General features: G+C 40.8%; 2 protein-coding genes across 2 annotated transcripts; both read right to left on the bottom strand.

Annotated features, from left to right (window-relative positions):
• Positions 1 to 8,313: 8,313 nt before the first annotated feature.
• Positions 8,314 to 9,586, bottom strand: LOC112728557 (uncharacterized). Its single transcript, XM_025778749.1, has 2 exons — positions 9,447 to 9,586; positions 8,314 to 8,800 (listed from the first exon to the last, which is right to left on the bottom strand). The coding sequence occupies exons 1-2, from the start codon at positions 9,584 to 9,586 to the stop codon at positions 8,314 to 8,316; spliced, it is 627 nt and encodes a 208-aa protein (XP_025634534.1).
• Positions 9,587 to 13,477: 3,891 nt separating this feature from the next.
• Positions 13,478 to 14,628, bottom strand: LOC112728541 (uncharacterized). The gene is made up of 2 exons (XM_072210487.1): positions 13,963 to 14,628; positions 13,478 to 13,903 (listed from the first exon to the last, which is right to left on the bottom strand). The coding sequence occupies exons 1-2, from the start codon at positions 14,626 to 14,628 to the stop codon at positions 13,478 to 13,480; spliced, it is 1,092 nt and encodes a 363-aa protein (XP_072066588.1).

The raw sequence follows: 14,628 nt of genomic DNA, 5'->3' as shown, positions 1-14,628 counted from the left end.
ATCTGAAAATTTTGGGACCTAAAGAAAAATGGGTTTTGGTTTCTAGACCCCACGATGGACGCCAATTGTTCTTGTGAAAGTTGGTCGTGGTATAACTCGTCCACTAGCAAATAACTGAAAGCATTTCGTCAAGATGAGTTATACTTCAGTAATAGGAGAATAAGGGGTGGACATTTGCAAAAGACGCTCAGACACTCAAGTTAGTGAGTAAATAATGTGCTTTGTAAATTGCAATGCCCTTAAACAATTTTCTTACTTTCCTTTTATATTTGGGATGAGGTATTTCGATTATATTTTCAGTATCTCACTTAAATGATGAATAATATCATTTTAAAATATTATGATACATTTTGATATTTTAATAACTGAACTATAGTATTTATAACTGAATTATAATGTTCTAACCGAGTTATAATGATCACATCAATAATAAATTCTACTTTCTTTCTAGCATTGCTTTTACATATAATTTGGTAACAAATTTTACGATAATAATGATAAAATACAGTGTACTACTTGTATTAGAGAAATATTAGAGGTCTAATAAAATTTATTAATTTTAGTCATTAATATTTAAAAATATAAACTAAAAATATGTTATTAAATTATTAAACTAAAAAAATTAAATTAATAATTAAAAATAATGACAAAAAATAATAAATTTTACTGCCCTTTTAACATTTCCCCATACATAAATCTCAATTATATATTTACCCTAGATCCACTACTCATCTTGCATCTACATTATGATTTGTTTGAAGTTAATTGATCTTGTTCCAAAAGAGGAAAATAATAAAGCAAGAAAACATTTTGTTCACCTTGAAAATAATAAAGTAGCAAACCCTAGAGTTCTAGTTTAATTTTGTAGGAGTAGGTTATAAATTAAATATGTGTTAACAAATAGGCGTGTATGTAATCCGTGTATGTATGCCATATATATATCCTCAAAATAATATAATTTATTATTAACATCTTCATGTAAATTAAAGAGAAAGATAACTAAATTGTGAGATAAATATTCTATAGTGACTAGAACTTTAGTGTTAAAAATAAAGCATTAAATAATATATGCTCTAAAACACGCATGCAATGTGCAAAGCTAAGGCAAATAGATAGAACCCAAAGGTAATTAAATTAAATTAAACTAAATTAAATTAATTAAGCTCAAAACACCATGCGAGCATCCAAGGCAAAAATAGGGATAGCAAAAGTAACGAAAAGAGAAAGAAAAGCCAAAAGTTATATCTGAGGTGGAAATGTGGCTGGTGAGATGGTAGATACATGAGATTATTACATGGTTGTGCGTGTTTAAAAAAAAGTAGGTTTTTTTTTTTAATTTTTTTCTTGCCATCAGACAATCTTTTACCTCTCCATCTTTTCTTTCCCAACTTTTGAAGATGCTTGCCCACCATATCTCATCCAACTCTTTTTCAAAAGTTTCCTTCAATATCTTGGGTCGAGAAATTTTTGTTGTTGTTTGATAAAAGTTTATCATCTAATTTTTTTTAGATTCATTACAAACTAATTTTGGAATTCAACAAAGTTCGAATTCTTAATTTTTCGAATCTAACGCTCTAATACAATTTTATGATACCACTCATCTCAAAAATTTCAGTTTATGAAAAAAAATAATAGTAATAATTATATTTCTAATATTCTATAAACTTCCATTATACATATTTTTTATAAATATTCTATTAATTTCTCATATTTTCCTATAATATAAAAGTAGGTTCCACTTGCTTCATTAAACAATAATCTCATATACTAATAAAAAACATAAGAAAAGTAGTTTTGGGATAATGCCAATTTCGAGAAAATGGTAAACATATATTTTAAATGGCATGTACATATCTGCAGAAAGATTGTAGAAGTATTAGTTAAAAAAATTGATGGATAAGATAAAAGCTAGCATTATTACTTTTTTATAAAATTACTTATTTTAAAATTTAAATTTTTAATTAAAAGTACGTAAGTGACTTATATATCTTATATTTTGAACTTCAAACTTTAATTTTGCATTTTTTAGTTTTTTGAGAAAATTTTATTTTTAGGAGTAACGTTAATAAAATTTTATAGTTTTATTTAGTTATCAAAATTTTAATATTATATTAAAAAATAACTTATTTAAAAAAAATTGAGTATTTTTTTAGTAAAAGTAGATGTATATTATACACATCTGATAATTAATAGAATAACAGTAATATATATTGTTTAATTTATGTAATCAACTTTTTTAAATTAAAAAAATTGTGGGAGATTTTTTTTACTTCCTAGTAGGAGTGTTTCTAAAAATTCAATCACGTGTCTTTATTTTTATACAGGATCAAAGTACTTACTATTCGTCCAACAACTTATTAGAGTCATAAAATTTTATTATTGTTAGATGTCATACACTAATGATTTTTTTTTCTTTTTATACGAGTGTAGCTAATTGCATAATAATATACTTGCTGTATCCATATAAAAACATGTTCTATTTTATTTTTATTGCTTTATCTCACTCATTTTTCTTAGTCAGCTTAGAAACAACGCATTCATAGCATTCCACATATTTTTTTCTTTTATCCCAAAAAAAAAAAAAAGAAAGGGAAAGAAAAGTAAGCACTCATATGATTATGAAAGGTCACATATTGATATTGTAGGTCCTCCAATAGAACAAAAACTCTTTCTAGTTGGTCTCACTCTCACACACTTAATTGATGACTCCGCATATTGATTTGCATAAAATAATGAGTTGTCTACCCTAAAATTTAGGAATTTTCTTCTTTTCTTATTCTTTCTTCAATCTTCTTCTTTTCTTATCATCACATCCTTTTTTCTGTTTACATTTTTCTTTTTCGTGTTTTGATGTGGAAATCAGATTTGGGTCAACGCACCATCAACTCAATTGTCTTTTTCATTTAACATTTTTTTCTCTATTTATCATGGTTGAGTTCCTTTTAAATGGTTCCAAGGCAGTTTCTTTATCCTTGGTCAATGATCTCATAATAATTGATGAAAACATTATCTGCTTCCATTCCATTATTCTTATACATAAGCACATAAATACATAAATATTTTCCCTATTTTCTTTTCGGGAGTTTAATTATATTTGACAATAGAACCTTTTTATTAGTTAAAGTAATTCAGTTCTTTAATTTTTAGAGTAAATATTCATTCTAGAGTCTAACTATTTATCCAAAAAACAAAACACTTTAAAAATTGAATATTGACCAATCGGCTCTCAACACATTAGAAAATGGTTATAGTGGTCCTGCGACCGATTGAGAAATAGTGGAGTGCTGACATGTCAAATTCTCAGTTAGGGGTGGCAATATGTACCCTATCCACAGGTATCCAACTCGATTTCATCCGGTCGGGTAGGATTGCCAACCCAATCCACAACTGATAGGATTGGATGCGAGTAGGATTCTCGTGCTGGTCGGATAGGATGTGGGTTGAACCTCAACCCTACCCGACCAACCCGTACTTTATATATATGTATATATTATATACTTATATAAAATTATATTTTAAGTAGATGTTAAATCAAATACTTCTCAGTAAATGTAAAATATCCTTAGCCACTAAAAAAAATCATTAATTGATAATTCAATATTTTTTTTACATAAAAATCAGTTATATTTTAAATTATCATCAAATTATATAATAAAATTATATCTTTTTATAACCCGCGGGTAGGATCAGGTACCTGCGGGTTAAGAGCGGGTAAGGTTAAGGTTCGAAAATTCTCAACCCACGAGTAGAGTATGGTTGAATTTATATAAAAATCTCAACCCACAGGTAGGATTAGGGTTGGATCCAAACCCTACCATACCATTGCCACCCCTATTCTCAGCCACGTGGATTTTGTTATCACAAAATTTGGACAAATCAACCCTCCAAAAATACAAAATGTTGTCCTTGTCTCAACCTTCTTTAAATTAAGGTTTGAGTCTTCGTTGTAGTTATAGCTGGGGATTCTATTTTGCAAATCATGGCTGATGAAGATAGTAATTATTACTTATGATGTAAAATTGAAACAAAAGTCCAAACACACAACAAGAGTTCGAGTGTGATAATGGATTCGACTAGGAGTTTCGTGAGAGGGGAAAATAGGAGGAAAAAAGTTTACAACACCTATTTATAACTGCGGAACATATAACATCTTATTTGAGTCAAGTATTATGGACAATCTAAACAGGCTTTTTTTTAAGTACTCCTAATTTAAGATAATTACGATTTGATGTTGAACATGCTTCATCAATGGTTGTTTAGGTCAATTTATTTATTTTTATTCTTAGCTAGTAAATGTGTTTTTGAATACCAAAGTTCCTCACAGCAAATTATTTGCTTAGCTGAACAAATATGTGATATCTTTTCATGCTAAAAATGTTACAAATTATAATGTATTGGTGAACCAAATGAAGAGATTGAAATTAGAGAAGTTGGAATCTCTGAAATTGCAGTGACACTATCATTTTTGGCTTTATTTAGTGTATTGTATGCTTGAAAAATCTGTACTTAGTTTATAAGAAATAGGTTTAGGATATTAAATTAGGATTGTTTGATAAACCTATTTTGTGAAAAAATGTGTGAGTTTATGTGAAATATGTATATTTTCACATGATAAAAATTACAAATTTATTAAAAATTATAAATATTTATTTTTTTACCGTACCAATATCATCATTTTAAGAATCTTATACTAGTTTAAAAATTTGAAAAAATGCTCAAGGATTATCATAATATATTATTTTTGGTAATTATTTTTAGCTATCAACCTAATTTTATTAGTTTAATAATTTACCAACATATTTTTAGTCCACGTCTTTAAACATTGATGACTAACTGTTGATAAATAATAATAAATTCTTTTAGCTTTATAACATTCCTCTAAAAATTTTAAATACACGTAATTGTGTTTAGAAAAAATAATTTTTTTTGTCATGCTTAAGACCTGTTCAGTAGGTCGGGTACCGGACGGTTTGGAGTGATCCTCGTGAGGATAGTTGGGGCGTGATCTAGAATGGGTCGTGAAGGCAAGATGGGGAACCGACGTTCCGAGCTCTCGACGAAGAGGGGGGTGTCACCTGCAATGACACTCCGACGCTCAAGTCAGTCGAATGTGCAGGCGAAAAAGAGGGTAAGGCAGTGTGTGACGTACCTTGGGGGAAGGGCAGGTCCTTCCCCATTTATACCGTATCAGAGGTGGGCCCTACAAAGACAGGCCCACTTTCCTCGAAGCTTCCTCACAGCTGCGGTGGAGAGCTGTCAAGGACGCGTGTCCGGGTCGCGTAGCAAGCGGTACGTGCCCGACCACTCGGGTCGGGTCATCAGAGGGTTAGGCCGACCCGCGAGTGGCCTGGGCCAGGCCGTAACAGTGCCCCAACGCGCCAGCAATTAGCCGCACGGGTTGTTGGCGGCCTGTTATCTTTTTGTTCGTTGTCGCCGAGTCGGTCGCCCGTGGGGGGAACGCGCGCCTTGCGCGCGTGTCCGTTCGTTGTTGGGACGATCATCTGTAGTCTCGTTCCTCGTGCAGAGCATTAAATGCTCATAATGGGTTGGAAAACCCTGTGCGCAAAGACCATTTTTCCCTCAGGCCTTTCGCACTCCCTTTCTGGCAGTTTTAAACAGTTTTGCATTGGTTTTTCTTTCCCACTCTTGCTTTTCCAATCTATTCCTTCTGCAATCCTCATCATCCGAAGACTTATTCTAGCATTTTTGCACGTCCTTCTCTTTTTCGAGTTTTTGCAATCAATCCAGGTAACCATCAATCCCTTCTTTCTTCTGCTTCAATACTTTCTTGCATGTTTACTGCATGTGCTTGCTATTTTGTTGTTTGGTTTTGTAAGATAGATATCTTTCTAATGTCAAGTAGGTGCGTTAGGGGGGTTACCATCTTGGGATAGGCTCTGTTTGGGTTTAATTTCAGGCATGTTTAGTTTGGGTTGTAGGACAAGTTAATCATAGTTTCTGGGTTTTTTCGAGTTCCCGACCTGTTAGACTAATTGAGTGGTACCCCTACTGTAGGTATGCCTCGCGTCGTGTCTCGAGCTTCTACCTCCGTCGGGGGTTACGACCCGTACGCTTGGGTGGTCTCCGACCTCAGGGACTCCCCAAATCAGATGGGTGCAGAGGAGCTCACCGAGTTCCGTCAACCCGGGTACTTGTGCGGGGGTACCGACGAGGAGGCTAACTATAACGTTTTTGTTCCTGCCCCCCATGAGCGATTGTATGAGCTCAACTTTCACGCACCCTGGGTTGCCGATTGGATCTGGTTTTATAAGGCCATGTTCACTCAAGTGGGGATTCGGATCCCATTCTCTGCCTTTCAAATGGGTCTCCTTAGTCGGATATCTGTGGCGCTGTCGCAATTGCATCCGAACAGTTGGGCTTCGATTCGCTGTTTCGAGATGGTGTGCGAGTACTTGGAACTGCCGATATCCGTTGACATCTTCCTTTTCTTTTTTAACCTTACGAACCCTTATAAGGAGGGGAAAGCGAGGAAAGGGTTCATGTCCTTCCGTTCTGCCCAAGTGCGGAGGATATTTGGCTTGTTCGAGGACTCCTATCATGGGTTCAAGGACAAGTATTTTAAGGTTCGGCCGGTTAAGGGTCGGCACCCCTTTTAGCTATCGTTGGAAAGAGAACGCCTCATCCCGACGTACTGGAGTTTTGGGGCGGGGTCCAGCGCCTTCATTAAGGTGACTTATAAGGGGATGTCGACTGCGGACCGAAAGATTGCCGACGTGTTGTGGGTTATTTTTGGGAGAAATCATGTGAATCCCCATCTCCTTATGGGTAGTCGGGAGGTCGCTCGTGATTATATTCGTGAGTCTTTGATGTTGCGCTGTCTTTTGCACACTTGCTTGTTTTGCTTTTAGTTTGCTAACTACTGATTCGCTCGTTTATCTCTTGTTTGCAGTGGGGATGTCTGCCGAAGTGACCGGCCTTGAAAATATGTTCAAGACTTTCCTCGCGGAAAGTGATGGGGAAAAAGCTGAGGAGCAGCCGGTAGCTCCTTCTGGGAACAAGGGGGAACAAGCGGTGCCCACGCCTCCGGACGTCGTCATGTCGAATAAGCAAGTAAGCACGGCGCATGATTCCCCCGTTCTCGAGGAAGTGGCCGGTACCGGGCACTCGTCGTCTGCTCACCAGGCTGAGGAAGATGATTTGAGGGTCATTCCTACCCCAAAGAGGCAAAGATCGCATTCCAGCCCTGAAGGGGTCCTTACCGTGATGGAGAGGAATTTCGATGCTGGGGCATTCATAGATTCCCAATTATTGCCCAGCACGGAGGAACATTTTCATGGTACCGACCTAGCGGGGAAGGCACGGTGGATGTATCGGACCCTTCTTCGCGGCGCAGCCATAGCTCGGAAGGCTGAGTTCAAGCTGTTCGTCGGAAACTCGAGACCGCCGCCACAGCCAATAATAAGCTCAAGGCTCAAGTTGAAATACTTCAGGAGCAGTTGGCCGAGGCGGGGGATAAGCTTAAGACTACCGAGGAGAAGGCTGCGTCCGCCGAAGAGAAGTTGAAGGCTGCCGATGCTTCTGTGTCTCGTCTGACTGAGTAGGAGATGACTTTGAAGAGCCAGCTAAGTGTTGCGCGAGGTTGAGTGGTCGTTTTGGAGAAGGAACGGGATACAGCCGTTGCGGCCGCTAAGACTGCTCAAGACGAGGCTGAGGAATTCAAGAAGAAGCATAAGGAGGTCAGAGAGCAAGGGAAGAATGCGATCTTCATGACCGAAGAGGCTCTCAAGGCTCAGGTGAAGATCATTGCTCCTGATTTTGACATATCGACAGTTGGTGTTTTCAAGACAATCAAGGACGGCAAGATTGTTGATATACCTAGGAAGTGATTTGTTGTGTCTTGTGTTTTTTGTGGATTCATTATAGAGCTTTTGAAACTTTTTACTTTGTTAGCCGTTTGGTCGGTTCAACCATTTGGTCGGTTTGTAGACATATACTCTTTATTTTATCCAGTAACATGTTGTTTCCGTTCGCTCGTTGTTTGTTTATTCGTTTACCGTTATGTTGGTGTCTTGAGCGAGGCCACTTTGTGCTTTTATTGTTATCCTGGCCATTTATCATGCCTTTTTAACTTGATTGGCTCCCGGGGTGATCAGTCCCGGGGTGCCGTGTTGTTGTCCCGCTCATCACTCGTTTATGAGGGGCGTATTGTGGTAGGGCGCGTAATGAAGATGGAAAAGCAAATACGTTAAGCGAATATTAATCGTCAGTTAAACAAAGATATATTCATAGTAAGTGTTTAAGCCATATTGAATTACTTAAAAACCGTCGAATCACCTAGTCGGTGTGTTCGAGCTAGGAATAAAATCGTCTCAGGTTACCTGCGTTCCAAGTTCTCGGTATCTCCCTGCCATCCAGCTTCTCTAGTTTGTATGCTCCTTTGTCAAGCACTTCTCTGACCCTGTAGGGTCCTTCCCAGTTTGCCGCAAGCTTTCCTTCCCCATGGGTCGCGAGTTCTATGTCGTTGCGTCGCAAGACTAAGTCATCTTTTTCAAACTCCCTCCTGAGTACTTTGGTGTTATAACGTAGGGCTATTCTTTGCTTTAGCGCTACTTCTGTCAAGTGCGCCATCTCCCTTGCCTCATCTATCAAGTATTTCTCCACTGCTTCTTCTAATCCTTTTAAAAGTAGTCGCGGGCTTGGTTCGCCAACTTCCACAGGTATTATGGGGTCTACTCCGTACGTCAAGCGGAAAGGGGTTTCTCCAGTGGTAGACTGCTTAGTTATACGGTAGGAATGGAGGATTGAAGCGAGCTCATCGGCCCATGCACCTTTCTTGTCGCTGAGTCACTTTTTGAGGCTTTGTAAGATTACCTTATTCGCATATTCGACCTGCCCATTTGTTTGCGGGTGCTCTACTGAAGAGAACTTCTGCTTTATACCCAAGCCACTGAGGAATTCTGCGAACTTCTTGTCGGTGAATTGTGTCCCATTGTCCGAGATAACGACTTATGGGATCCCAAACCGAGTTATCAATTGTTTCCACATGAACTTCCTGCAATTGGCTGATGATATGCTGGCTAGTGCTTCGGCCTCTATCCACTTAGTGTAGTAGTCGATGGCGACTATAAGGTATTTAACTTGTCCTGGGCCCACCGGGAAAGGACCGAGGATGTCGATTCCCCATTGGGCGAAAGGTCAGGATGTCGTGGGTAGGCTTAGCTCGGAAGCTGGTGCTCTATGAAAGTTGGCATTCTCTTGACACTTGGTGCACTTCTTTACAAACTCCTGAGAGTCTTTCATCATTGACGGCCAGTAGTATCCGGCTCGGATGAGCTTCCTTGCTAGGGCTTTGCCCCCCGATATGGTGGCCACAGCATCCTTCATGGACCTCCCTGAGTACGTAATCGGTTTGCTCGGGATGTAGGCACTTCAACAAGGGTTAGCTGAGTCCCCTTTTGAATAGTTGCCCTTGTATGATCATGTACTTGGCTGCCTCCCTTCTCAACGCTTTAGCTGCTTTCTCGTTGTCAGGGAGTCTGCCGTTTTTGATGAACTCGGTGATCGGATCTAACCAGTAGGGATTTGCCTCCGCCAAATGGAGGCTAACTGCCGGTTCCTTTGACATGCCTTGGATGAGAGATCGGTTGCCTACTCCCGGTTTTGTGCTTGCCAACTTGGATAGGAGGTCCGCTCGTGTGTTTCTTTCCCTCGGAACGTGTTAGACCGTGATCTCCTCGAAGTGATCACTCAATTCTCTGACCTTCTCCAGGTACTTTTGCAACAGTGAATCCCTGGCCTGGTAGTTCCCATTTACCTGCGAGGTGACGACCTGTGAGTCGCTACAAACCTCGAGCCTCGTTGCCCCGACTTCACGAGCTAGGGTCAGACCTCCCAAAAGTGCTTCGTACTCCGCTTGGTTGTTTGATACTAGGAACTCAAACTTGATCGACTGCTCGTATACGACCCCGGTAGGACTTTCCAAGATGACCCCGGCTCCCCCTGACTTTTGGTTGGAGGCTCCGTCTACATGGAGCCTCCACCGTGTGCCCTTTTCCTCAATGGGGTCCCCTGTTACCTCTACCAAGACGTCGGCCATTGCTTGTGCCTTGATTGCGTCCCGAGGTTCATATTGTAGGTCATACTGGGAGAGTTCAATAGCCCACATCATCATTCTTCTAGCTAAATCAGGTTTTTGGAGTATCTGGCGGATTCCTTGGTCCGTTCTCATGACTATCCGGTGGCCCTGGAAGTATTGCTTCAGTCTACGAAAAGAGGTCAGGAGTGCTAGTGCTAGTCTTTCTAGTTTACTGTACCTTGCCTCTGCTCCTTGTAGTGCCCTACTCACAAAGTAGATTGGCTGTTGAGCCTTTCCTTCTTCTCGCACTAAGACTGCCACGAGCGCTCCCTCCGTTATGGCCAAGTATAGGTAAAGTGGTTCTCCGACCCTGGGCTTTTCGAGTACGGGGGGTGCTGCCAAGATCTCCTTGAAGTGTTTGAACGCTTCCTCGCATGCGGGAATCCACTCGAATGCTATCCCTTTTCTCATCAGATTGAAAAAGGGTAGAGCTTTTGCTGCCGATGCCCTGAGGAAGTGAGATAGTGTGGTGAGCCGCCCTGTTAGCCTCTGGACGTTTTTGATACAGCCTGGGCTCTTCATTTTTAGTATTGCCTGATATTTTTCGGGGTTGGCTTCTTCCCCCTTTGGGTGATTGATAAACCACTATTTTATGATTTATCTTGTGCTCAATTGAGTGGTTTTTATCAAATCTTTACTCACTTATTCATATGATTTGCATGTTTACATTTTCCTTCCTGATTTTGTGCCATGATTGAAAACATGCTTCTTTGGCTTTTATTTTCTTTTATTTAATCCTCTCTTATTACCATTCGATGCCTTGATATGTGTGTTAAGTGATTTCAGAGATTACAGGGCAGGAATGGCTTAAAGGATGGAAAGGAAGCATGTAAAAGTGGAAGGAATACAAGAAACTGAAGGAATTGCCAAAGCTGTCAGCCTGACCTCTTTGCACTCAAACGGTCATAACTTGAGCTACAGAGGTCCAAATGAAGCGGTTTTACTTGCGTGGAAAGCTAACATCCGGGGCTTCAATTTGATATTTAATTTGCCATAGTGGCCGTACAGATAGGTGACGCGAACACGTACTCCACGCGAACACGTCGTAGTGACGAAAATCAACGTGGCAGATTTCTTCTCCAGCGATTTCTGGGCTGTTTTTAACCCAGTTTGCGGCCCAGAAAACACAGATTAGAGGCTATAAAGTGGGGGAATCCATTTATTCATAATCATCAGCTCATAATTCATAATTTTAGATGTAGTTTTTAGAGAGAGAGGTTCTCTCCTCTCTCTTAGGATTTAGGATTAGGATTCCTCTTAAAGGATTTATGATTTCTTCTTCTTAAATTTTAGGTTCCATGTTCTTTTTATTTATTTTCTCAATTTGGTTTATGAACTCTTCATGTTTAGATTGATTTCCTATTTATTACAATTTGAGGTATTTCAGACTTATGATTGCTTTATTTAATTTATGTTATTGATGCTTGGGCTCTATCCAAATTATTTTCATTCGAGTAGATTTTCTTCCCTTTTGGCTTCGGTTGATTAATTGGTAACTCTTGAGTTGTCAAACTCATTGTTGACTAAAAATTGGAATTCTTCAAGAATTAATTCGAATTCCTATAACTCTAGTCTTTCCTTAAGGAGTTGACTAGGACTTTAGGTATTAAATTAATTCATCCACTTAACTTACCTTCATAGTTAGATGTTAACAAAGTGGGAGAAAAATCTAATTCTCATCACCATTGATAAGGATAACTAGGATAGGACTTCCAGTTTTCATACCTTGCCAAGAGTTTTATTAATTATTAATTTATTAATTCTTGCAATCTCTTTCTCTTATTCAAAACCTTTTCAAAACCCAAAATACTATTTTCCATAACCAATAATAAATCATACTTCCCTGCAATTCCTTGAGAAGACGACCCGATGTTTGAATACTTCGGTTTATAAATTTATTGGGTTTTGTTACTTGTGACAACCAAAACATTTGTACGAAGGAATTTTTTGTTGGTTTAGAATATATACTCACAACGCGGCTATATTTTTATAAAATTCTTTACTAGCAAAAAATCATAACGTCAGTGATCATGAAACCCAGGAATTTCCCGACCTCCATGGCGAAGGCACATTTGAGTGGATTGAGCCTCATGCCGTTTTTTCGGAGGGACGCGAATACATTTCCCAAATCTCCCAGGAGATCATCTGGCTGGGTGGTCTTTGCGAGAATGTCATCTACATAGACCTCCACCGTCTTCCCTATGAGATCGTTGAATATCTTATTCATCAATCTCTGAGATGTAGCTTCCGCATTTTTCAAACCAAAAGGCATCACCGTGTAACAATAGATTCCTTTTGGGGTTATGAATGTTGTTTTGTCCTCGTCAGGCCAGTGCATCGGTATCTGATTGTAGCCGGAATAGGCATCCATGAAGCTAAGGTACCGATATCCTGTCGCCGCGTCGATGAGCGCGTCAATGTTGGGAAGGGGGTAGCTGTCCTTGGGACATGCCTTGTTAAGATCCGAGGAATCCACGCACATTCTCTATTTCCCATTGTGTTTTTTCACTAGGACTACATTCGACAACCAGGTCGAGTAGTCTAGTTCTCGGATAAAACCTGCTTCTAGGAGGCTGGCCGTTTGCCTGGCCACCTCCTCTGCCCTTTCTTGCGACATCTTCCTTCTCCTTTGAGCCACTGGCCGGGCTTCAGGCTTGACGGCCAGGTGGTGCGACATAAGATGTGGGTCTATGCCTGGCATGTCGGCCGGCGTCCAGGCGAACAAATCGCCATTGGCTCTGATCATCTCTACCAAAGGTTCTTTCAATTCATGTGGGAGGTTTTTGTTAATGAATATGAACTTTTCCTCTGTGTCCCCAACTCTGAACTTCTCTAGGTCCCCCTCTGGTTCAGGTCTGGGGTTGTCATCAATCCGGGCGTCTAGGTCGGCGAGAAACACTCCTGACGCTTCTTTGGATTTTTTCTCAGGGAGAGACTGGCATTGTCGCAAGCGACCGCCGTTTCCAACTCTCCTTTTATGGACCCTACAAATTCGTTGTCCGTGACAAACTTCATGATGAGCAGTTTTGTGCTGATCACTGTGCCAACCTCATTGATGGTCTTCCTCCCTAAGATGATGTAGTAAGCCGTGGAGTCTCGTAGAAGTATGAACTCGGCCATAACCGATCTCCGTCCTTGTTCACCTCCTAGGGAGACTGGTAGGGAAATTATGCCATCTGGCTTGATGAAGTGATCGTCTAACCCGACGACACCGTGTTGGTGAGTCGTTAGGTCGGCGTCTCGTAGCCCCAACGCGTCGAAAACGTTTCGAAACATAATGTTTGAATCTGCCCCTGTATCTATAAAAATTCGTTTGACGAGGCCGGTTCCCACCCGGGCCGTAATGACCATGGGGGAATTTTCCAGGATCTCGTCAAACCATTAATCTTCTGGTCCGAAGGAAATGGACGGGGCCCTTTTAGAACTTTGTGAGGGTGAAGAGGAGATCGCCAGGACTTTCGTGTCTTTTTTGTGTGCTGATCTTGATCTTGGGGCTGTGTTCCTCGCGGTCACTACGTTTGCTATGGTAAGACCTTGGTCCTCGTCCCTTGGTTCTTGTCGCCGCTTCGCTGTTCGGGACTTGTCTTCCCCGTCTTGGTCACGACCTCGTCTCCTCGGTTCCCTGATGAGATGGGAGAATTTAGCCAGTTTCCCATCTCTAATTGCTTGTTTAAGCGCATTTTTTAGGTCAAAACAGTCCTGCGTCTTATGTCTGTAGCCTTTATGGTAATCGCAGTACAGGATTTTGTTATCGCCAGTCCAGTCCTTCAGTGCACGGGGCTTCGACAAGATTCCTTTCTCAGCTATCTGTTGGTAGACCTCCATGATAGGGAGAGTGAGGGGGTATAGTTGGTGAACTTCCCCACACGGGGAAATGGTCTAGGTGTTCTGCTCGGGCCGCCGTCTCTGGCGTGCTCCTTCTGTCGTTCTCCGTTGCCATGTTGCCTGGGCTGAGTGTAGGAGGGTTGCCGCTTGTTGGCAGCCACAACTCGGCTGACTTCCTCATCGTTAATGTATTCGCGTGCCACTGTATGGATCTCTTGCATCGTCCAGACTGGCCTAGTGGTGAGATGCTTTCTGAAATCCTCGTTGAGAAGTCCATTGGTCAGGCATAGACTTGCCACCGAATCCGTTAACCCCTCTATTTCCAAGCATTTGTCATTGAAGCGATCTAGGTATTTTCTGGTCGTCTCGTCAGCTTTCTGAGTGACGCCGAGCAGATTGATCGGGTGTTTTGCCTTCGCGATTCTGGTGGTGAATTGTGCTAAGAAGGCGCGACTGATGTCTGAGAAACCGGCCACGGAGCCCTGCAGGAGGCTATTGAACCATCGTATCGCAGGGCCTGCCAGGGTGACCGGGAAAGCGCGACACCTTACCTCGTCTCCCACTCCCTCTAGGTTCATTCGGGCCTCAAAGGCCGTGAGGTGCTCCTGCGGGTCTTGTGTCCCGTCATACCTCATGTCCGTTGGTTTGTCAAAGTGCTTTGCCAACCGGACCTCGAGGATAGAATAGTGGAATGGGGTGGCGCCCAT

This window comes from Arachis hypogaea, chromosome 2 (assembly GCF_003086295.3).
Source record: "Arachis hypogaea cultivar Tifrunner chromosome 2, arahy.Tifrunner.gnm2.J5K5, whole genome shotgun sequence".
In the NCBI taxonomy this organism is placed as follows: domain Eukaryota; kingdom Viridiplantae; phylum Streptophyta; class Magnoliopsida; order Fabales; family Fabaceae; genus Arachis; species Arachis hypogaea.
Note: the sequence above shows the minus strand (reverse complement) of the source record. Positions and strands in the feature narration are given on the sequence as shown.

What these genes read in the sequence shown, in the direction of transcription:
- LOC112728557 (XM_025778749.1), bottom strand. Translation starts at nt 9,586, where the DNA reads ATGTCAAAGGAACCGGCAGTTAGCCTCCATTTGGCGGAGGCAAATCCC. An exon ending in TTGAGAAGGGAGGCAGCCAA is followed by an intron (nt 8,801 to 9,446) that starts GTACATGATCAT and finishes AAAGTGACTCAG; the next exon opens with CGACAAGAAAGGTGCATGGG.
- LOC112728541 (XM_072210487.1), bottom strand. Translation starts at nt 14,628, where the DNA reads ATGGGCGCCACCCCATTCCACTATTCTATCCTCGAGGTCCGGTTGGCA. An exon ending in CACCTAGACCATTTCCCCGT is followed by an intron (nt 13,904 to 13,962) that starts GTGGGGAAGTTC and finishes GTCTACCAACAG; the next exon opens with ATAGCTGAGAAAGGAATCTT.